A 22,417-nucleotide genomic window follows, 5' to 3' on the forward strand; every position below is an offset into this window, starting at 1 on the left:
CCGCGGTCCCGCCGAGGGCGGCCCAGCCCGGCCCCGCGCGGCTCCCGGGCGGCCGGCCGGCCCGCCACGACCAGGCCCCGGCGGCCCCTACCGCTGCGGCGCAGCCGCGGTCCGCCGGCCCCGAGCCGAGAGGCGGGCTCGGAGGACACTCACCATGGTGAGGGCTGTGCGGGGCTGCTTCCCTCGCCGTTCGGGAGGGCGCTGAGGGCGGCGGCGGCGGTCAACGTCTTCCTCCGGCGGCGGCGGCTCCGGCTCCTCGCGGGCCCTTCCGCCGCCTCGCGCTCATGCGCAGTGCGCCGCATCCCCCGTGCCCGGGGCCGGCGCTGCGGCAAGCGGCCGGGCCGCTCCGGGGATGCCGGGACGGGGCGGAGAGCCGAGACGGCCCGGGGAGAGGCGGGGGGGGGGGGGGGGGGAGGCCGCAGGCGGCCGAGAGGCGGGAGCCGCCCCGGGGATGGCGGAAAAGGGAGCAGATTGCCCCGGGGCTGCGGCGGGCCGGGCTTCCCGCGCGGCCGTTCTCCCGAGGGGAATCTCCAGGTTTGCTTAACAGCAGAATTGAAGTACGCCGCGATGTCTCTCCGGTATCGGCGCCTCTTCCTTCTGCTCGTGGCCGTGCCCCGCGGTAGCCCTCACCGTGTGCGCTTTAAATGTAAGAAGAGCTGAGATAGGAAACGCAGCCCAATGCGAGCGGCGTCTTCAACGAACTCTCGTTGGTAGAAGCGCGGCGATCTCACCCGCACGTGGGGAAGGCGACGTCTCGGGGCAGCGGTGTCACAGGTGTTAGAAACGGCCGTAATCCATCGCTTCTCCTCGTGCGAGAGCCCTCTGCAAGAAGCTGGGGCTACTGCATACTGCTGCACAGTGCTGGCTGTGAGGGCTCAGCCGCTTCTGCAGCAGCACAGGTGTAGGAGCAAAAGCAGGTGCAAGGCTTAAATCAGCTTGTTTCAGTATCCCATATATTGGTAGGGAGTGCTGGGTTGGTTGTTTTTTTTTTCCCCTAGGAAATCTTGTTCTATTCCTTATAGGCTTCATGTCCAGCAAATCACTTTTCATGTATTTCATTCATTAATGAGGAGTGAAAGTAGTATTTGGAGAAGCAGGCCTGTCCTGGGACATCCTATGGTCTGAAACGGTAAAACTAAGGATTGAAATGATAATAGAGATACGAACTGTCTGAATTCAGCTAACCTCAGAGACAATAGTTGTCTGGATATCCTAAATCCTTCTGAAAAACTTATTTTTAAAAGCAAGAATGGCTACAAAGTGGCCAGTACAAACAAGTCACCACACCCGTCAAGATCACATCAACTGCAGCTGGAGAGACAAAGGTATTTCAGGAGTTAGCTAATTGCCATCATGCTGTGTAACATGCTGTGACAGCCCTCCCGCAACCCGAAGACAAGTTAGATCTTCTGGAGAGTTACTGCAGTGTGTAACAGGAATCTGAGAGATGAGCTGTGATTGCGGTGGGTTCCTCCACACAGAGATGGGATTTCTAACTGCCTTGTTTTTCTTGAGCATCTATTATTACTCTTGCTGGTTTTCATTGTTGCAGGATCTCCTGGTGTCTGGTTGGGGTTGTTTTTTGTGGGTTTTTTTTTTCCTTTGGGGGAAATGATACATCTCTTTTTTTCCTCTGAAACTTCAATGCTTTGTAAAAGAAGAGGCACCACAAGGAGTATTTGTATGTATTCAGGACATGTTGTCTAAACCAGGGTTGTTACATACCCTACTTTAGTACAGCTCCATCCAACATGGCACAGGAAGTTAGGGCAGGGATAAACAACTCTGCTGCCTGTAATCATGACGTAAGCATTCAGTGATACAGAATAATAATAATAAATATTGACTGTGTAATCTGCAGGCAGCACAATCAGTGACCACACTAACACGGTGACTTGTCTAATTCATAGCAAGGTAAAGCTGACTCTATTTTGTAGTAATTCAATGATGTTTTATCTCATATGAACACGAAACACAACTGTTCTGTTGTTTTTTTTTGTTTTTTTTTTTAAATCTCACTGTGCTTGGCTAATGCATAATTCTGAATGTAACACTGTTCTGTTTTACACTGACTGATGCGTCTTCTTGAGCAGACAGAGAAGTAATTCTCATGTTAAGTCAAAGCAGAACCATTTAGTGTAATCCCTTTGCTGAGAACTTCCACTTACAGCACTCTCTAAAGAATAAGCCCAAAGGTTCATGAAGGATAAAAAAGCACTGGAACAGCCTGGCCTAGAAATGTCCTTCTAACCCCCTCCCCCCCCCCAATTCTTCTCAGCTACTTTATGCTCTAGAAAGTGAAACCACCAATTCTTACACTGGTGGAATAGTCTTCAAGCTATGACTATGGCCCTTTTCCTGCAAATACCAACCATGTTTAACCAAGAGAACAAAGTCCCACAAACTACCTTGCACAAGGAGATTCACTGCTATTCCAAGAATATCCAAAGGTACAGACTCAGCAGACTGTTCAACAGATACATTTGGGATTGATATACTAGCCTATATATAAATATGTATATAATATGTATATAAAGAAAACAAGACAACACAAAATAAAGCCTGAATCCTCCCATAGGTGTCTAAGCAATTTAACCTGGAAACTGGCATAGAGCCAATAACTGAAGATTGTTGTTAATAGGTCACAGGGAAGGGTGTTCACCTTCTATTAAGTTTTTCATCCTTCCTGCATTATGTAAGAGGTTAACAAGTTATTACACATAGTCCAAGGCACTGTTAGGAGCTGGGTTCCACTTGACTGTCTCTGGAAAGAAGCAGGACAGGTTTATGTGGCAAAGGAAGACAAGTCACATTAGTGAGCCCAGAACAGATACTAGACTGTCTGAACATTGCTCATGCGTGCTGCATCAACTACAACTTCACAGCACACCTAACAGGCAACAGACTGCAAGGCCTCTGTGTTTTGTGCAACTCCATAGTAACACTGAGATAAACTACCTTGATTTTAGAATATGTAAGTAGATTTTAGAATATCTAGGTATCTAAGAAATGAGAAAGCAGTAAGAGGTACAGACATTGGCTCGTTTCAGAAGTTCTGAAACAACAAGATATGATCTCTGTAAGCAGAATGAGCTGAAGTTCTCCAAGTTCTAAAGCAGACAGCGCCATGACAGCTATGATTTTAATGATTAAAACCTGCACCTTTTAACTGTCAATAGCCTGCCATCCTTGCTACACATGGGGGATTTTGAAACCAGGAGAATAAGATATATTATTGATTTCTCTATCACAGGGATTTTCTGCAAGTATCACCTTCAATTGTTCATCTTAAAAAAAAAAATAATTCTAATTCAGGGCACACATTGTGCTCTTCATATAAGAAACAATAATTAAAGTTTATACATGGCAGACTGAGCCTTTTGCCTCGAAGTAAGCTGTCTGCAAGAGTAACACAGACATACAAAGCAAGCGTAGAAGATGGCTCTTACCTCCTGTCACACATATTTAGCCTTTTCCACTGTTCACCCTGTCATCATGGCACACTGGTTTTGGGGAAGATGTCTATACAATCCAGCCAAAGCTAATTTTCTGGTGTCTAAGTAGCAAATTGTGACCTACTTTCCTGTCACTAGCTACCAACATCAGTACAGCAGTGCAAACTTCAAGGAAAACATACACTGACACATCTGTATACAAAGGTTCAACTTACAAATTGTTCTCTTTCTAGTTCATGTTATACCTCATCTTAGATCTCTGTTGTCTGACCTATGTCTTAGGCTCCCAGGGTGCTCAGTACAAGACACCAAACATGCACAGGGTCTCCAGCTACAGCTATGTTGTCTTCCCTTTTCACAAGAGAGGGCACAAGAGAGATGCAGTTCTCAGCTGCAGCCTTTTTTCCCAGACTATAAACATTAACATCCCCACTTTCCCAGCTTTTCAAAAGAGAGTAGCTGCCATTCAGAGACCAACTATCATTTCGGCACCAGAACTGTTTATATGGAGATTAAAAATTACAGATTGAAACTAAAATCCAGCTATCACTATCAAAAGCTCAGTAGGACACTAGACACGTGTTTTACTTACTTAGTACTTCTCTAATAAAAAAATAGGGGGTATCCAACCAGAACATCCGTGCTAATTTTCAAGTGGATTCAGTGTATAATCAACAGTTTTTAAGCTAACATCAAACATCTCTTAGAAGATACTGCACTGCTTTTAGAACCCAAATTCTATTTCATGAAATATGGCCAGTCCACATAATAAATGTTTCTTTTGTGGGTTTTTGTTTGTTTTGCATTATGGCTTTGCAGTAATGTTAACGAGTTTTTACAATATTGGGTTTAAGGGGCAGTGATGCACACCAGAATTAATTCAACTTCTTCCATTTTCTCTAGGACAACACTCGGTGTCCATTACTTTCCAAAACAGAATTCTGATACAGGATGTTCTCCCCTGGTATCATAAAATATTAAGTGATATTTACTTGTGAATCCTTCAGGTGTAAAAATTCGGAATATAACTCTACAACTATCTGCTGAAAACATACCTTGTGTAAAAGCTCTGTGTCAGGCTTTATTCCATTGCCACTGACCATTCCAGTACACACACAGTACATTCAGCACTGCTGAGCTTTTTACAAACAGAACAGATAGAGTACAGTCAATATTTCCTGATCTGACTGAACAAAATAACAGCTGGTAGAAGTGAATATACCTGTGATAACCATTAGTCGAAGTGTCCTTTAAAAGGGGAGTAAGTTGTTTCAATACAAGAATACACTGCTGAGATCAACTTTCTTGCTTCCTGCTGACTGTTAGAGGTCCTGCCAAACACTTCAGTATTCATTTTCTACTCATCTTGAAAGCAGACCCTAAGGTTTCCTGGTCACTACAAGTTAAAACCATAGAATAAAGAAGTCAGTGCACGCTGGAAACTATTTTTAAAATTTATGGCAAAAATATCTATAAAATATATTATTACTTGCAAGGTTATAATCTTAAACTCTAAATCTTACATTGCAACTTCACAAGCAAGTGTGGAAAATTATTTATAAGTCTTTGTGTCCACAAATTTTACAGCATTTTAATTACTGTCATCCTCATTACACAGGAGGAAACAAAGGCAAATGTGCACTAAGTGGTTTGCCTGCAGTCACGGTGAGTCAGGGGCTGAAATAAGAACACAGACCTGCTCTCCTGCTTTGCTCATTACTAATTTAGCATGAGCTGAGGCCCAGCAGTCCAGACCTATGCTGGCTTTAAGCTATCAGAGCAATAATGGTTGACAGCAGCTGAGTGTGAGAGCAAAGCTGACTGAGAGATCCGTGCTGGTGCCAACTACAGCTTAGGAGGGCTGTAACTTTGGTATGGTTAACATTCACATTACGAAGCAGGAGGTTACGTGCTCTATAAGAACAAGAAGCTTGCTGACCAACAAGAATAATTTTCTTCCTTTTTCAACCATCACTCGTTCCACAGACAACAGGTCATTACATTGATGTTACTATCATATGGCTCTTGCTCATTCACATCAAAAACACAAGAAAATGTTCCAGAGTTCACATTCGTCATGAATACTTCATCTTAACATTCTAGATTGGAGGAATAATCTGCTTTTAATAATTCTCTAAGATAAATTAGAGCTGCATTGCAGCAGCTATTTCAAGTGTACAAATTCTGACAGTGACTTCTGCAAGAGATTTTCTAATAGATTTCTAAATCCCAAAATAAACCAAACCATCACTGTTCGAAAAACCAAAATTCAGTGAAACCCATATTCTAGAAAACTTAATAGCTAATTTTCAGAAGCAAGGGTTCCTAAGAACATGCTGTTGTCCATTGACTGGGAAAAGCAAGCACTGCAGGCTGTGTGGACACAGAACATCACACTGTGAGTTTTGCTTTACATTCAGCATAGTAAAACAGATCTAGAAATGCAGTAATGTCAAGCAGAAAAGAAAAAAGCAAATCTGTAGCACCCCTTCAGGCCTAAGTTTCCTTTTCTGTATGCAGACACAATTTTTATATGAAAACAAATCACTCAACTTACCTGCAGTGGAGCCCATTGTGACCATTCAGATTACTGCTTCCTAAATGTAATCTGTAGGTTGCAGTGTCTCAGATATCAGATGATACACATATAGCTGATTAAAACCCCTTACATCAACATTTGTACATAAACAATCAAAGAAAGAACAAAATGGGGAAAAACTAAAACAAACAGTCCAAGTTAAGCTTAATTTTTATTTAGTGGTGAATAAAAATCACTGTGGCAATACTCTACAAGATGATCACTGAATTTTATTTTTTTGTTAGATGTCATTGGATTAACAGGGATACTGAAAAGCAGTGCTCAATGTTTTTAATATACAGACCACCTAGACCCATTTCATTTCTACAGTTTTTGCCTGCATTGCAGGCAAGGCTGCCAGGTATGGGATCTGAGCAGAAAATTCCCCCAGACACAGTATCTTGACTATGAAATAGGATTTCACATCAGCACAAGGATCCACTTGCACAGATCTAACTACAGATTTGGGATCACTGCAGCATTTGTATCTATTCCTTCGTGCAGCATCAACTCTACTCTCATCCAAAAGCAACGTATCAGAAGTCCATATGACCAGCACAATTTCACCTTAACCAAAATGTGAGAAGATTTTCTAATTCTGTCACAATTAAAACACTTTCTTCTGTTCCTGTATCTTTGAGCTGTTCTTGAAACAAGTAAATATTTGGTAAATTATTTGCATGCTGTCTGAGAAATGTTTGCTTTACAAATTAAAAAAGCCTACAAATTTTCCCTTTTACAACACAACAAATGCAAAAAAGAATATTTTTCCTAGTCATGTTTCATGTTGTTATAAAGACCTTGGTACTTCACACTCCAGCTAATAAATACCACTTTGGAACATCAACAATATGAGAAAAGGAATGAGGATCTTGAAGTTGGTATTTTATTTTGGCACACTTTCCAAGTATTAAAAAAGCTTATCACCTCTCAGTGCTACTTCTTCATGTTTAAAGATCAAATGCTGTTTTTGGAAAGCAGTCACATTCCAACTTTGATTAGTGTAGCAAATCCCACCATGTATTCTTAAAATGTTTTTTATCAGGTATCTCAAAGTATATTAAAATAATATTTGAAATGCAAGTTACCACTATGCCTTGAGGTAAATGGGAAAACAGATGCACCTAAAAAGACAGAGGGATCCTGGGCCATGAACAGTCCTGAATTCCCTGCCGAGGCAAAAAGATAAGGCCATAAGCAGGAATTCTGCATGAGAAATTAATTCATGAAATTATTACAACCTTCCAGGTTTCCTTCATGTCAGTGCTCTCACATCTCAGGGAAAAAAGGCATCTCTGAATGACAAAGTAGGCAGAAGACCCCTCGCTCTCAGCGGCCCTTACTCACCTCTCCTTCCTTTAAGGGAACCCTGTTTCTTCCCACTCTGAGGTCTTTCCACAGGCAAACACAGTCACTGAACAACAACCACATAGGTCCACAAGTTATATACACAATTACAGCACAGTGATGTTCAGTCAGAATAATTGGCAGCCAACGGAGTGTGTGCAGAGGAAACCAATTCCACAATCCGTGACACAAAACACTTTGATAAAAAGGTGAAGAAACCTCCTGAGAGAGCATCAGAGAAGTAGAAAATATAAAATGCACCTTCCCTGAGTTTTATTTTGGTTCAGCTGCTTCATCCATGAATTCCACCAGTGGAGCATGTCTGTCGGCCTGGGCACCTTCTTGAAAATTCACCTTTTTAATCACTCCTGCCTTTGGAGCCCTGATGGTATGCTGCGTAGAAACAGACCAACGGTGAATCAGCACAAGGGCTGCCTGCTTTCCCCCTCTCTCTCCAGCAAACACTAACATTACTCTCTGGTGCAATTAGAACAAAACCAACTTATTTCCTCAACACTTCTGTATTCATTTTAAGCCTTATTCTAAAATGTTACCCTAGCCCTTTTTCAAGTTTTATTTCCTCATCAGCATTTATTTTGGTAAGTGTGCTAGGGACAGAAATGCTATAATAACGTACTTTGCAGTACAAACAGCTGAAAGGTATTTTGCTAAATAATATTTTCTCTGTTACATTAGTTAGCAGGCAGAAATAATGCAGCTTTAGTCTACAATATTAATCATATAACAGATTTGTTCCCCTAATAGGAATCTGCAGATTTACTACAGACAGAGAAATATGAACACATATAGTGTTGATAGTGAGCTGATAGTGACAGTGAAGGAACAGTGTGTTCAATCCTGATCCTCACACTGGTCTACCTGTTAGCTTTCCTTTCAAGCTCTGATTTTAGCAGTTTCCTACGTAGGATGAGCCTAATATTCAAAAGCACATTAAGCAAGGATTCATTTAAATAACGTTTTTGCAGTTTCACACTCTGCAAGGAGAACAGCCCAGCCAGTGGTCTGGGATGTCAGCTGCAGAGACACAAACGTTTGGCATTCAACTGTAAATGGGGTTATTTTCTCAGTGTGCAGAGATGTTGTATTCCATGTTATTTTAGAGTAATTTTTAAAAGGTGCTGTAAGGAAAAAGGGAGTTTTCTCAACAATATTAATTCTGCTACCTCAAACTAAAGTGTAAAATAAACTAATAAACCTGAACAGTTCAGGCTACAAGGACCATAGTTCAAGCAACTTGAGCCATGGCCAAGCAATGTGACAACAGACAATGGCCATGTGGACAACTAAAATAATTTTTAGTGTGCTGTTGGTAAAACTTTTGTGTAAATTATTATAAAATTGTCCAACAAAATTGTCCTGGGCACATTTGCAGTCACCACGAGCTGAATTTCTGCACAAAGTAACAACAGACATCAGAATCACGGAGAGCAAGAAATATTCCTAGACAGGTCTGTACTAGAAAAATGAAAGGATCACTGCTTCTCAGGGAGGGGAATGAAGGATTGACAAGGGAACCAGATGAATGTTAACACATCTGCAGAGTGCCAGGGATTACATCATCATCATTTGTTATTAATAACAACGAATGTAATCCCCTAAAAGCTCAACAGACACAACGCTTGTTATACAGCATATAAAACAATAACAACATCTGCAAGCAACAATCTGCACCACTCTTCATTAATGCAATCAAAGCTGATACAAGCATGACCATAGTTTTTATTTTCTCAGCAACTAGAACTTTTTATATAAAGTCACTCACCTCCATTTTCATGGCTATCATAACCATTAGAGGGTCTCCAATCTCAACCTTATCCCCTGCTTTCACAAACACCTACAATTCAAATGTTGAAAAAAAAAAAAAGTCACGCATGTCTGTGCCATTAAAATACATGAGATAGATGTTGGCTGGGACAATCCACTCAGTAGTGGATTTACAGAACAGCCTCATAATATCTTTATCGTTGCCAAATTGGGTATTCGAGTTCCTTATACAATACTCAAGGGGAGTCAAAGGTTTTACAAAGAGGTCTGATAACAGTCAACAGGTTGACTGGGAAGTCATTTATGTGTCAAAGAGGAAACACTTGAAGAGAAAATGTATTCTGCCCCATCTGGGTTTTAAAAGCTTCTATTTTGAGACATGAAGTCCAGAACCTCTTCCTGGAGCAAGCCATTAAGTTTCTTCTAAAAATAAAGTCCAGAGAGATTTCAGCAGCCTCCAATCCTTCCACAGCCCTGATTCAGAGCACTTCTTGAACTTCAGGCAGTGCTCACAGCACCAAGCCTGGTGGGGTTCAGGAAATAAGTGGACAATGCCCATAACATACGGTTTAATGTTCATGTTGTCCTGTGTGAAGCCAAGAGTTGGACTCCACAACCCATGCGGGTCCCCTTATAGCCCAGGATATTCTAGGATTCTGGAGTATCACTCAAGAACGTAAGAGATCCACAGCCAGTATACTCCATCCTCCGAAACAGCTCCTGCCCTTTCAGGGTTCATTCCTCTAACTACTAAAATTATCTTGAAGACCTCTGTTATGAGGAAGCTTCTCCATCGCACAAAAATACAATTTGCTGAGCTAAAGGAAAAAAAAAACAACAGAAAAACAGAAGCAGTAAAACTAGAGCTAAACAAAAGAGACATTACTGAATGTTCTTTTTTTTTTTTTTTCTCCAGGAATGTCTCATCACATTCTTTGCTCACATGAAATGGGTCAAACAGCCTGTAACGCTTCAAGGAACTTCGGCTTAGAAAGCAATAGAGGTGACAGAAAAAACATTCAAAGAGTAAGAGTAGTTATGTATTCATACCTTCCTGACCTCTTGAAAGATCCCAGAAGTCTGAAAACAATCTTGGGCTGCTACAGGAAAATCAAACTAAACAGGACTTTTAGAAAATTGGAAACTGGGAGGAGTTGTGCAGCAATGACATTTTTGGTCCTAATTCTTTCCTGGTAGTACAGAATCAAACACTGCGCCTGGAAGACTGAATTTTGATATCATTCTGTAGACCTGGTTTTCCCACTCCTGTTATTATACTCACCTTCTCAACAGTGCCCGTCATGGGAGCTACGGCACCACCCTGTGTCCCTGCTGAGCTCACTGCAGATAAGTACTTGGGTACAGGAAGGCCAATCTGAGCACTGCCTTCCTACAGAAAATAAAACCAACAGCAAGAGTTAACAGTAAAATAATAGCATTAGTACGTGTGCTGACATGGGCCAGGACAGACCTAGCTTCATGAAAAGTAAATGCAGCTGTTTCAGCTTGTAGACCACTGGGGCTAGAGCAAAAGAACTGTGGGCACACCAGCTGCTTTGCAATGCTGAAGTCCTTAAGAGCTGTGTCTGCTGCTGCGGAGGGACCAGAAAAGAAGGAACTGTGCCTGTGAAAATGAGGCTCCACACAGACCTTTGCCCCAAATCCACACCTTCCCCATTCACACTGCAACAGCATAGAAAGTGCTAGAATATTAGTAAAGGCTGTTTGCAGAAGGGGGAGGTAAGCTGCTAAGACACTGCCTTCTTCATTGGCAAGCACTGTCAATATGGTGAGTGTTTCACAGACCAAAATAATGCCATTACTCACACAGTGTATATAATGTCCTGGTAAATCTTCATTCCTTTTTTTTTTTTTTTTTTTTTTTTTTAATATTGGCTGAAATTATCCTTCCTCAGATCAATCCTGATTTATTTGTTATCATTTTATTTTAAAATGAAAATATAAAATTATCAGAGTTACAAAGTAAGTAACAGTTTGAAGCACCTGTTCCCGTTCTGTGCAAGATAAGATACTGAACCACTTTAATATTACAGGTTCCTCCCCTCCCCAAACCATCATTTACAGCTCCCCCGATTCCCCTAATCACATTTTATCTTTCTGCAGCTACTTGATCTACCCATTCAGAACCAACTTCTAATTGCAGTTCTAAATCCAGCAAGTATCAAAACATTGGGGACGATATAAAAATTTAAATTATGATTCTGTTCCACGTTCTGTTGCAACTTACGTTGCTTATCCACACGGACAAGACTTTAAACTTTTGATGATAACCAGAAGAACTTTACCAGAGAGAAGAGATGAATGGTGTTGTCCAAAATGACCAGTTTGGACTTGCACATTGTTCCATTAACTGAAGACTTCAGATAAACTGAATCGCCCTCATTGAAGATCTCTCCAGAAACCAGGAACATTTTGTCTTGAATCTGAAAGTTAAATGCTTCTATAAGGACAAAACCTAACCCTTCAGGAACACTAAAATAATAAAGCAGAAGTTAGTATTTCTGGTATACAGTCATAAGCTGTGATTCTTCACAGATAAATTTGGGATATTTTTTTAAAGTCATTTTCATAAATCTGGTATGTATCCTGTATTTTTCAATTGATGTAAGGTATTATAGGTATTATGTATCCAATGTAGACAGCTCAGATTAACTGATACACCCCTGCTAGGACAGTTTTTATCATAAGCCATGCAACAGCACTCAGTAAAATTATAAAGGTGTGTAGAACAAAAATAAAAAAAGAAGACTATTCTGTTTAGTGATGTGATCTGTGCCACAGCTTCAGAACGTGAAGATATGAATGTGAACACAGGCGTGCTGCGTTCAATTTGTAGCACTCCCACAGCACTGTCCTCTTCATCATCGGCTCCCAAGGCACACAGCTCTGCTGCTCCACCCCATAACTCCAGATTCTCTCCATTTCCACCTCAATCCCCATTCTTCCTTTCTTCTCAGCAGCCTACATTCTCCCCAGCTGCATTTCATCACCCCTGACTCAACATTCCTTCCAGCTTCTCTTTAGATTTTGCTGACATTACTTATATGGGTAGACTTAAATTCTAAAAACTCTCTTACATTACATCAGTAATCAATACACTCAAAATACTCTGAGAATTGTTTGAGCAATGAGGGTTATCTCAATAGTCCTATCCTCAAAAAAAAAAAAAGGAAGAGTTACTGACACATGGATATACATACAGTAGTGCAATAATTTTCTCACTACTTTAGAGACAACCACTTAAGAAACAAGTTTATGTATCTGGAGTTGTATCCTGTAGGAGCTATGTACTTTAAAAGCTGGTATGAATAGAAGCCTATGAGAAATTCATTCTATGTTTATTTAATGAAATATCTGAACAAAGTCTAGTTGTACCTGCATGTTGTATGACCCTTCTCGATTGTAAGTTACAGCAACATCCACAACTGCTCAATAAAACAAAACACACGAGTAGGTAGATTTAATAATAAGACCCAAAGAATAATAACAAATAAGCAATATGCAGTCTACAGTTTTGATTTATAAAGAGACCAAAAAAAGACCTAAAAAAAAAAAAAAAAAAAAAAAAGTATTTTCAGATTAGCTTAGCAGAACTGAAGTCATGATCTGGGAATCTGCATTTCAAGTTACCTGGGCAGAGCACGGATTTTATTATGGGAAACAAGTGCTGAATGCTATCACAGCAACGTGAGGCCAAACAAAAGCCAAAAGCTCTTTCAAAATCTCACCCTTATTCATTTAAATAACAAACATTACTACTGTCATTTGAACTTAGTTTATATCTCTTCCAGATCTAAGAGCATGCATTTAATAATTAAACCTGCCACCTTATGAATTGCCTTTCCAGCATCAATAGCTTAGAACTGATACTGCTAGTGTTTGCTATTTCTTAACTTGAGTATTCAAGTACCAACTGAAATAACTTGATCCATCAACTATCTCCTCTTCCTTCATTCATGCTTTTTTATTCACTTACTGTTTTCTCCATCCAGTAGAGACAGTTTTCTAGTATATAATATATTTATTCTTCTACCAGCGCTGGATGCAAATGGTGAGAATTTATCTAAAATACAAAATATACAGACATGTTACTTCAGTTAGTTTGGCAAAACACACAACATTTAAAACTTAAACCATTAAAAAAAAAAAAAGACTCCTATTATTACTACCATTACACTTACACATTTATTTCGCACGTTAAAGGTTGGAGACAATCCCAAACTCAAACTTCAAGAAGAAATAACTGAGGCTGTGTAACCTACAGAAAACAAGACACTAACAGCACTTGCTAACAGGAAGAATATTGACTGTTCTCCATGACCACATCCTTGAAGAGGACAAGAAAGCATCAGTATTCTATGGCTAGATTAAATTTCAGCCAAAGGTTTTACTGTAAGAGTTTGAACTCACGGTAGAGGATTGCCTGGAAAGTCTGAGGGACTTTCAGTTACTTGGTGTTTTTAAGAATTGATCGGATACACCACTATTAAATGCTGCCTGATGAGTTCCTCCTCCCCTAAAGCAAGAATCCCAACCTTCTGCGCTTCCAAAATATTCCAAGTGGGGAAGGAAAGTAAAAGAACAAGGTCGTTGGCAGCATGCATTAGATTTATACCAAGTTTTTAACAGTAATCACATGTGCCAGTGGTAAAGGCATTAACAGCATCAGAACTCATGAGTTTTTGGCTCCCAGAGTCCTGTTCATTCCATTCAACTCTACTGCCCCCCCCCGGTCCCAGCCAGTCAGTCCACCTCTGAAGACCTTGAACCAACTGTAGAACCAACAATGAGATAATCAGAGCCTGTGTGCTTAAAGAGCAAAAAGGACACACAGTGACACAGATTGAGAACCCCAAGGTCTTTCAGACAGGCTCTATCTGGAGTGGTTAGGAAAGTAGTCTGTACTTTACAGTGTGATATATTCAATATCTCTCTCTTATCCAAAGCCGCAGTCTGCTGTGTGCGTAAGTAACTGATAAATGCTATCATGCTCAGAACTCTGAGCAGCCATTAAATAAGGCAAAAAGAGACTACACAAAATAATCACACATGCTCACAGCACTGTCTCATCCAGTCACAAGTAAAATAAAGCAAAAGAAGAATGATCCTTACCACTTGACTGATCTCTAAAGGCATCTGATAGCATTTTCTCGTTCAGTATGAGTCCTAGAGCTGCCTGACACACAACTTCAAGTGGGGTTGCCTTTTTGGCTGGAAACAGATCGTCATGGTATTGAGGAATGAAATTAGTGTGCACGTTTCCAGCCTCAAACTGTGGGTGTCCTGACAGGCTCAGTAGGAAATCAATATTAGTGCTTAATCCTACAATCTGTCAAAAAAAAAAAAAGAAGAAAAAAAAAAAAGAGAAGCATATTGCCAAAGTGAAATGAATTTATGAATGAATACACAGCTTTCTGCTCATCTTATGCATTGAAACTGTCTTTACACAGCACCAACAAAACAGCACCAACGAATTCTGAGAATTGAATTTATTCAACTAGTATATTTTATTACCTAAGAAATCAATGCTTAAAAAACAAAAAAACAAGTGCAGATTTCTCAAAAGCACTCTGCTTCCAAAACATTACCTTTGTCCAGGGCAAAGTCAAAGAAAGCTTTCCAGAAATAGTAAGGAGAGGTGATTGTATCTGTACGTTGTTAGCTCAAGGTGTTCAAGAGCCTTGTTCAAGCACGGGAACCACACTGGGTTCCTCTTACTTACATTATACTGACGCAGGCTGTACCGCAACTTTCTCAGCGCTGCCTCACGATCCTCAGCCCACACAACTAACTTTGCAATCATTGGATCGTAATGAACAGAAACTTCATCACCTAAAATACATGAAGAAAGTTCTGTAACACTCAAGAATGTACTTCCTGAAAGTACAACACACGCCAGTGAACTCTGATACAAGCTGTGGCCACGTTTCTGTATGCTCTTAAAGAATATTTATCTTTAATGATCTGATCTGGCTTTTCAGTTCCAAGGAAAATCTCAGCACAAAGCTTTTGTAGGAGTAAAATTACAATGGCTCGAATGGAGATGAATAAAGAAGTAAATAGAACATCAAACATTTCCCATCTCACCGCTGCCCTCAGCTGTACCTTGTCTGACCCCAGTTTCTATGCGGGTGTCTCTATCAGGCGGTGGGGTGGATAAGTGCACCAAGGGCCCAGCCCCTGGCAGGAAGTTATTGGTAGGGTCTTCTGCATATATTCTAGCTTCAAAGGCATGGCCTCGGAGCAGAATCTCTTCCTGCGTTAGTGGAATCTTCTCTCCTGCCGCAACCTGAAAAAGTTTTTCTTCTTTAATGCAGGATCAATTCTCTATTGATGTGTGAAAGGTTAAGTCTATCTCTTCCAAACAAACAACTAGAAAGCGTGTTTAAAAAAAAAAAACAAAAACAAAAACAAACACCAACACAAAAAGTGTTAAATTACAAGTAGCAAACTCTGAAATCACTCTTTCCTTTCTTCTGAGATTCACCAGTCAAAGTGTTTTACATTATTAGTTAAATTGACCTCACACAGCTAAAACATGATGAAAACGTTATCATTTTATTTTCCCCTATTGCCAAAAAAATAATTAAACATTTAAGTTGAAGGTTGATTGATCAGCTAAGACAAGATTTTATCAGAGAGAAAATGACTCCAACAGCAAACGCTGAAAGGGATTATTAGCAGCCAGTGCTGCTGACACACACTGCTGATTCTCTCTCTACTGAGGAATCTGTACATTTAAGTGATTCCTTGTAATTTAAGAATCTTCAATAGGCAAGAAAAGTCCATTTTATTCCTCAAAGACATTTTTATTACAAATACAGGAATGCCAACAAACACAAAAACCACAGAAGTTTGAGACTTAAAAAAAACTCTGTCAAGGACAGAACAATAAGCAGCATGATGCAGCTGAGCAGATAGGAGACCTTTTAGCAGGGAGCTCCACAGTCTCCATCCACACAGGAAATACCAGTTCTTTCTAACAACTCTGAGCAGTATTTAATCTCTCACTATTCAGGGTTTTCTATACTCTGCCTTTTGTCACCAAGCCAGAGCTTCCAAGAGGGACAGCAGGACACCATTCAGCCCTTGATGCTCAGCTTCCATTCCTAGGCCTACAAGCCAAAAGCTCCTCCTTTTTCCAGCAGCATTTGGCATTTTGGTTTAATTTCTGCTTATGTTAAACACTTCACCACCTTACCTACTTAGGCTTAATGTATGCTGCTGTTCTTTTGGACTCACTTAACTGACTTCTGGATTTACCTAAATAAAATTGGTTTCTAATTTCCAGTTCCATAAGGTCCAAAACTTCCTGTCCAAACACACGAGTAATCTCTCTGCGAGATGTGTGAGGAAATCTCTTGTTTCCAGTCCACACAGCCACACATTTATTTTAGGAGGATCATACTGGCAAAAATCAGATATTTTTGTAGAGTTTTCCTTCTGCAGTCTGATCAAAGACTGATTTTTGGGGCAGAAATACATTTAAACTAGAGTTTAAGAAGTTGGTTAGAATGCTAGGAGAAAATCAGGACCCCAGTCCTCCTACTTTTCACATTCTCTATAATTTCATTAAATACATGAGAAAATGACTTTTCTCTCCACAACTAAATGAAGCAGAAAATTCCACCCAATTGGCTGCGTACGACACAAGCACCTGAACATACAGCTGGTCTCCCACAGGCACTATCAAAGAGCACTCACTACTCACCAGACAAACAGGGGCTCTGCATGTAAAATCAATTACCACTTACCCTAAGCTGCCATTCCACCAAATCTGTCCCAGTGATCATCTCTGTAACAGGGTGCTCCACCTGCAGCCTGGTATTCATCTCCATGAAGTAAAAATTCTGCTGGGAGTCCATAATAAACTCCACTGTTCCTGAAGTATTAAAGAAAAGGACATTTTACAAAATGCTCCCAGGATGGACACCTAACACAATCGATTTACTCAGACTCACCTGCTCCCACATAATTCACTGCCTTGGCTGCTTTCACAGCAGCTTCTCCGAGTCTCTTTCGAACTTCAGGATTAATTCCTGGCTGTAAATAATAATAAAATACATAAGATTATAAATTTCAGTGATATTAAACTCCTATGCATGAAGATTCAGAAACTGCAGCATAACCCTTAGATTTCACTTACAGCATTGATCAGTATTTTTCTCTTGAAATCACTTTTCTAAAGACATCATTTTTTTTTTCCACTTTGAACATTTTCTACAGCAAAATTAAAACAAGTAAATAGAATTAGAAATTAATTTCTACCCATTAAGTAGAACAGATGGGATTAGCAATGGCTTTAAAAATGTTTTATTAAGAAAAGAAATATAAAAAAAAGGAAAATGTAAGAGCACTCTGCTCACCCCCGGTGCTTCTTCAATGATCTTCTGATGCCTTCTTTGCACACTGCAGTCTCTTTCAAACAAATACACAGCGTTGCCATGCTGGTCACCAAACACTTGGACTTCAACATGCCTGTTTCAGAACAGCAAATGTCACAGTGCATTAAACTGAAGCACCAATCCTGCCACTGGCTTCAGCAGTCCCGACTCAAGAACCTTATTTACTTCAACACACCATTTCAGAGACAGCTACCAGGAGGCAGAGCTTTGTTCTGTGTACAAAATTAACAGATAATTGTCACCATCCAGACAGTCCTCCAATGCTAGGCAAACTCCCCAAGAATTTAATGAGATCTTCTCATGCCCAGCAGACAGCACAAGCAAGGCACTGCCTTCTTCCTAATGAACTCTTTCTTTACAGTGATGGTTCAAGAAAGATGTAAAGTACAAGATTACTAAAATACTTCTGTCAAAAGCTCCTAGTAAGTAAAAATAAGCTCAGTGTCACAGGCCAGGTAGGAGCTATAGACTACAACTTCTATTATTAAAACACCTATGTTCATTCAACAGTAAAATAAACATTACCCTGTTTATATTAAGACACCTTTCTCACCTTGGATTATCTACAAATTTTTCAATCAGCATTGCATCATCATTGAAAGACTTCTTTGCTTCTCTCCTTGCTGATTCCAGTTGGTCCAGAAACTCCTTTTCTGAATGAGCAATTCTCATGCCCTTAGTAAACACAAAGATAAAAATTAAACAAAAAAACAACATATCTAAATAGCTAAGAATACAGGAAAAATCCTGGATGCACACCAACAGGTTCATGACTAAACTGCAACTTCACAATAATGCCTAAACATGCATACCAACATGCAGCAGGTCAGCTCTATGGAGTCCTGCTGGAAGCACTGCTGAAAATGCAGTATATAGACATGATCATTCCATTGATAGAAATGACTGCCAAATTCAATTTGATTCTTAAATATCACAGAAATGTTTCAATAATGGCAGAGAAAAAAAACTGATTTTATTAGTTACTTTGGAAATAAATTCTCTATCATTCTATTTTCATAGAAAAGTTTTTGAAGTAAAATTCAGATTTAGGCTGGGAATTCATTCTACATTAAAAAGTATCCACATGTAAAAAAAAAATAAATGTATCTCTAATCATTTTTATGTAACACTTAAAACTGTTAATCAAAGAAGTTAATGAAGTCACTAAGTAACAACTCCTTTCACCCAGATAAACAACAGTCCACCTGCTTATGTGATTTTCCAGAAATCCAATGAAACCCATAAAAATAAACGTGTCCACTCTGCACTCTCTGCTTACTTTTTTTGCCTGACTCAACAATGAAGGGCAGCCAGGTTTCACTGTGCTGTACTGGACATTACTAATACAATCTAACCAAAAATAGCCTGTTTGAAAGTTTGTTTTCATACATTTCTTTTAGAATAATCTACCACTAGAAACTGATGCAAGATAACACTGCATATCACAACTATGATAACCACATCTGTGTCAGCTTCTTTACCTTTCCTCCACCGCCGCGAACAGCTTTAATCATTACTGGATATCCTATTCTCATGGCATTCTCTTTTAGACACTGGTCTGACTGATCTTCTCCATGATAACCTTCAACAACAGGAACGCCAGCAGCAGACATTATAGCTTTGGAAGTGCTTCGACAGAACAGTTTTACGTTTAGAATGACAAAGACATTTTTCTCTCAAGTTCCAAACCTGCATACGTTGCCCTGGTTAATTCTCCTCATAAAAGTGGTTCCACTGATCTCAGTGGGACTACTTACAAATTTTACTGTAATTAATTAATCAAATGATTCAAGTGGGGATTTTTTTTCTCCAAGATCTCCAGATGAAAGCAGCAGTCAGTTTTCAGGCTTACTGTTCTATTCTACCCTTTGGCCTACTTCATGGAGGCCAAAACCACACATTTCCAAATCACCACATTGCACCTTGCAAGAATTACATTAAAAGCTGTACAAAGCTAAAGCTTTTTTCATACAGGATGGCATGAAAGACTCAAGCATAACAACAACTTCCAACAAGCATGCCAAACTAGCTAAATTACACAGGCAATTCACCCTCATATTAGCAAGTGATAACAGATTAGCTCTCTGAAAGTATTCACATTTCATGTGTTACTAATAACCTTATTTCCCTATCCCTGACTTAGACTTCACAAACCAAAGAAATGTTGCCAGCACAAGTAACTAAGAATAAGGTCCTCTGATGAATAAAACTTACCATCCCATTTTACACCAGCCACAAGAACCTCTGGCGATATGGTTCCAATATGCAAGAGAGACAACCTGACTGCTTAACCTGTATCTATATAACACTGCAAGGTCCCAGTCCTGGAAGACTAGATTCAGCTGGGTACTTAATTATTGAAACCCTAATGACTGAACAATCCTATGTCAACAGCAACTTTGAACTTATTCTTTCAAAAATAGAACAAAAAATATGAACATTAAAATTGGTGGAATAAAATAATTAACAAAATTAGCCTTAGCAAACTATAAATTGCATAACCAAGTAACAAATTAGATACCTTTTAATACCCATATCTCTGATAGCAGATGAAGGCGGACCTATGAAGATGATTCCCTCTTGCTTGCACAGCTCTGCAAATTCTGTGTTTTCTGAGAGGAAACCATAACCTGGATGAATAGCCTAAAATAGAATAAAGTTACCAGCCCATTTTTGCATTAGAAACTAGCCTGAAACTTCAACATATTGCTAGGCAAGCAAAAGATTGAACTATCACGTGTAAACATGAAAAACTTAAACATCAGGCATGCACCCAAAGATTTAAGGTTGTGACCAACATACCTGTGCTGCTGAGGTCTTGGCCACCTGTATTATTTTCTCAATGGCCAAATAACTCTGCTGTGAGGGTGCTGGACCAATGCAATATGCTTCATCTGCCTGATACAGCAAAAATAGATATTGCATAGACTATTTATTACAGACAATGAAAAGCAGTATTAGCTTCAGATTTCAGAGCTCATTTTAAAATGACTGCTGCAATGCAACAGTTAAAATTTCTTAAATCTCAGATTACATCTCTCACTTCCGAGAGCAGCTCAACTAGGAGAAACAAATTCTGACCTTCTAAAAATCAAAGGTCATTCTCTAATTCCCAATGGGCACCAAACTTTTCTGCACTTCCTGTAACAGTGTCAGGTGTTAATACTGAGATTAAGCAAACCATTGAATGATTCCAGGGAAACTTGGGAACAACTCCAGAGAAGTGAAAAATCAACTGCACACACCAACTTTCACATTTAGCTTACTCATTAACTACCACTGTAAATGAATGTTAGTCCCACGCTTCAGTGTTTCCAATCATAAATGTAATGAATATACTTCACCATTGCTACATGCATGGAATTTCTGTCTGCTTCACTATAAACTGCTACAGACTTCACACCCATCTTCCTTGCCGTTCGCATCACTCTGCACGCAATTTCTCCTCGGTTTGCAATCAGAATCTTCCCTATGCTGTGACTTTCTGTTTAAAAGACCAAAGCACAGTAAGCAATTTCAAAATGAAATGTACCCTTAAAAACACTCCTCGAAATAAAACTATTTATGGTGCTTATGTACTTCTTTAGTTAAACTGGCACAGTTAAAATTAACCAATAAAATGATTATACATCTCAGAATTCTAAAATGTATCCTTTTAAGAAATTTGACAAGAGGGTCAGTCTAGATCACCTTGTTAAACTTTACTATCTCATTTCTAATGTTGCTTAAGTACTGTCATATCTGGCTTTGCCATCTCTGTATCACAAAGGATCACACAGGAAAACATCATGAAAATTAGTAGTTTTCATGTGAGTTGAGTGCCACCATGACAGATAAAACTGTCACAAATTAAAGGTGATTTCTGTTAAGTCAGGTACAAACAACTGTTTTCCAAAACTATACAAATATAGAATGTTCATTAAAAAAACAAATACAAGAATTACAGCTAAAACAGTCTAAAACCGTTGTAAAATCACCCATGTAACACAAGCAATGGAGGCTGGTAGCCGAAGGAAGCACAGCATACCTGCTGTGGAGGCACGCTTTGCCAACAGCAGCGCAGGACTCCATGGTCTGCAACTACAAACACAGGACTGTTAGAGAAGCAGGCAAAGTAGTTGCAGCTGAACAACTTCTATTCTCAGGCGAAAGCACAGCACCAGCTCAACTCTGAAGCTGCTGATACTGCTATTTAAACACAGCATAACCAAGCACAACATGGTAAGGTTGTACAGACTTCGCTGTTTCCTTGAAAGGGCTCCCCTTTAGGCACAACGGGAACAACAGATTGCCCTCTTGCTTTCCGAGCAGCGTTCAGATTGGAACAGCAAACGTAAGCAAATTCTTATCTTTCGGTGGGCACATCAGACACTGGGATTTACTGCAGAGAGGGCAAGTGTGAGGGAAAGGCACGAGCAGCACAGGAGAGAGCCGTCTGTACAGCGGGGGGGAGCGGGGAGGAGCACCAAACCCCAAACCAGCCTGCAGGGCAACCGTGCTGGAAACCGCCCGTTAGAAGCTGCCGTGCTGGGGGCCGTGGGTGTTTCCGGCTCGCTGATCTCCACAGAAGCGGTCACGCTCCGTGCCGCCCGTCCCGCCCCGAGCAGCGGCCCAGAGCCCGCCGTCCCCTCAGCGCACAGCGCTCCGCCCGTCGACGCGGCTCCTCCGGTCCTCCTCCCGCACACGGCCCCCCGCCGCCCCGGCTCCCTCCCCCCGCAGGCGCTGCCAACGCCGGTTCCCTCCCGGCCCGCACTCACTGACGCTGCAGCGCCCGCAGGCAGTGCCGGCCCCGCTCGGCCACCAGCGCCAGCGCCATGTTGGCGGGG

At 40.5% G+C, this 22,417-nt stretch overlaps 2 protein-coding genes across 2 annotated transcripts in view; both read right to left on the reverse strand.

The window, feature by feature from the left end:
- The window catches only part of DCUN1D1 (defective in cullin neddylation 1 domain containing 1), a 14,509-nt gene extending 14,249 nt beyond the window's left edge, over positions 1-260 (reverse strand). Inside the window, exon 1 of the mRNA XM_042820786.1 lies at positions 154-260. Within this exon, the coding sequence (XP_042676720.1) occupies positions 154-156 (3 nt within the window). The 5' untranslated portion in view covers positions 157-260. The remainder of the gene's footprint in view (positions 1-153) is intronic.
- A 5,926-nt stretch (positions 261-6,186) lies between these two features.
- Positions 6,187-22,417, reverse strand: MCCC1 (methylcrotonyl-CoA carboxylase subunit 1). Its single transcript, XM_042820686.1, has 19 exons — positions 22,349-22,417; positions 21,619-21,671; positions 20,936-21,075; positions 20,394-20,489; positions 20,113-20,234; positions 19,073-19,220; positions 18,145-18,266; positions 17,553-17,664; positions 17,148-17,229; positions 16,941-17,068; positions 15,292-15,475; positions 14,909-15,018; positions 14,299-14,515; positions 13,163-13,249; positions 12,562-12,611; positions 11,472-11,609; positions 10,448-10,555; positions 9,164-9,235; positions 6,187-7,773 (listed from the first exon to the last, which is right to left on the reverse strand). Exons 1-19 carry the CDS (start codon positions 22,405-22,407, stop codon positions 7,654-7,656), a joined length of 2,148 nt encoding a protein of 715 aa, XP_042676620.1. The 5' UTR covers positions 22,408-22,417; the 3' UTR covers positions 6,187-7,653.

Source organism: Centrocercus urophasianus, unplaced genomic scaffold (assembly GCF_019232065.1).
Source record: "Centrocercus urophasianus isolate 14NV4802_14NV808 unplaced genomic scaffold, USGS_Curo_1.0 seq_19, whole genome shotgun sequence".
Classification (NCBI taxonomy): domain Eukaryota; kingdom Metazoa; phylum Chordata; class Aves; order Galliformes; family Phasianidae; genus Centrocercus; species Centrocercus urophasianus.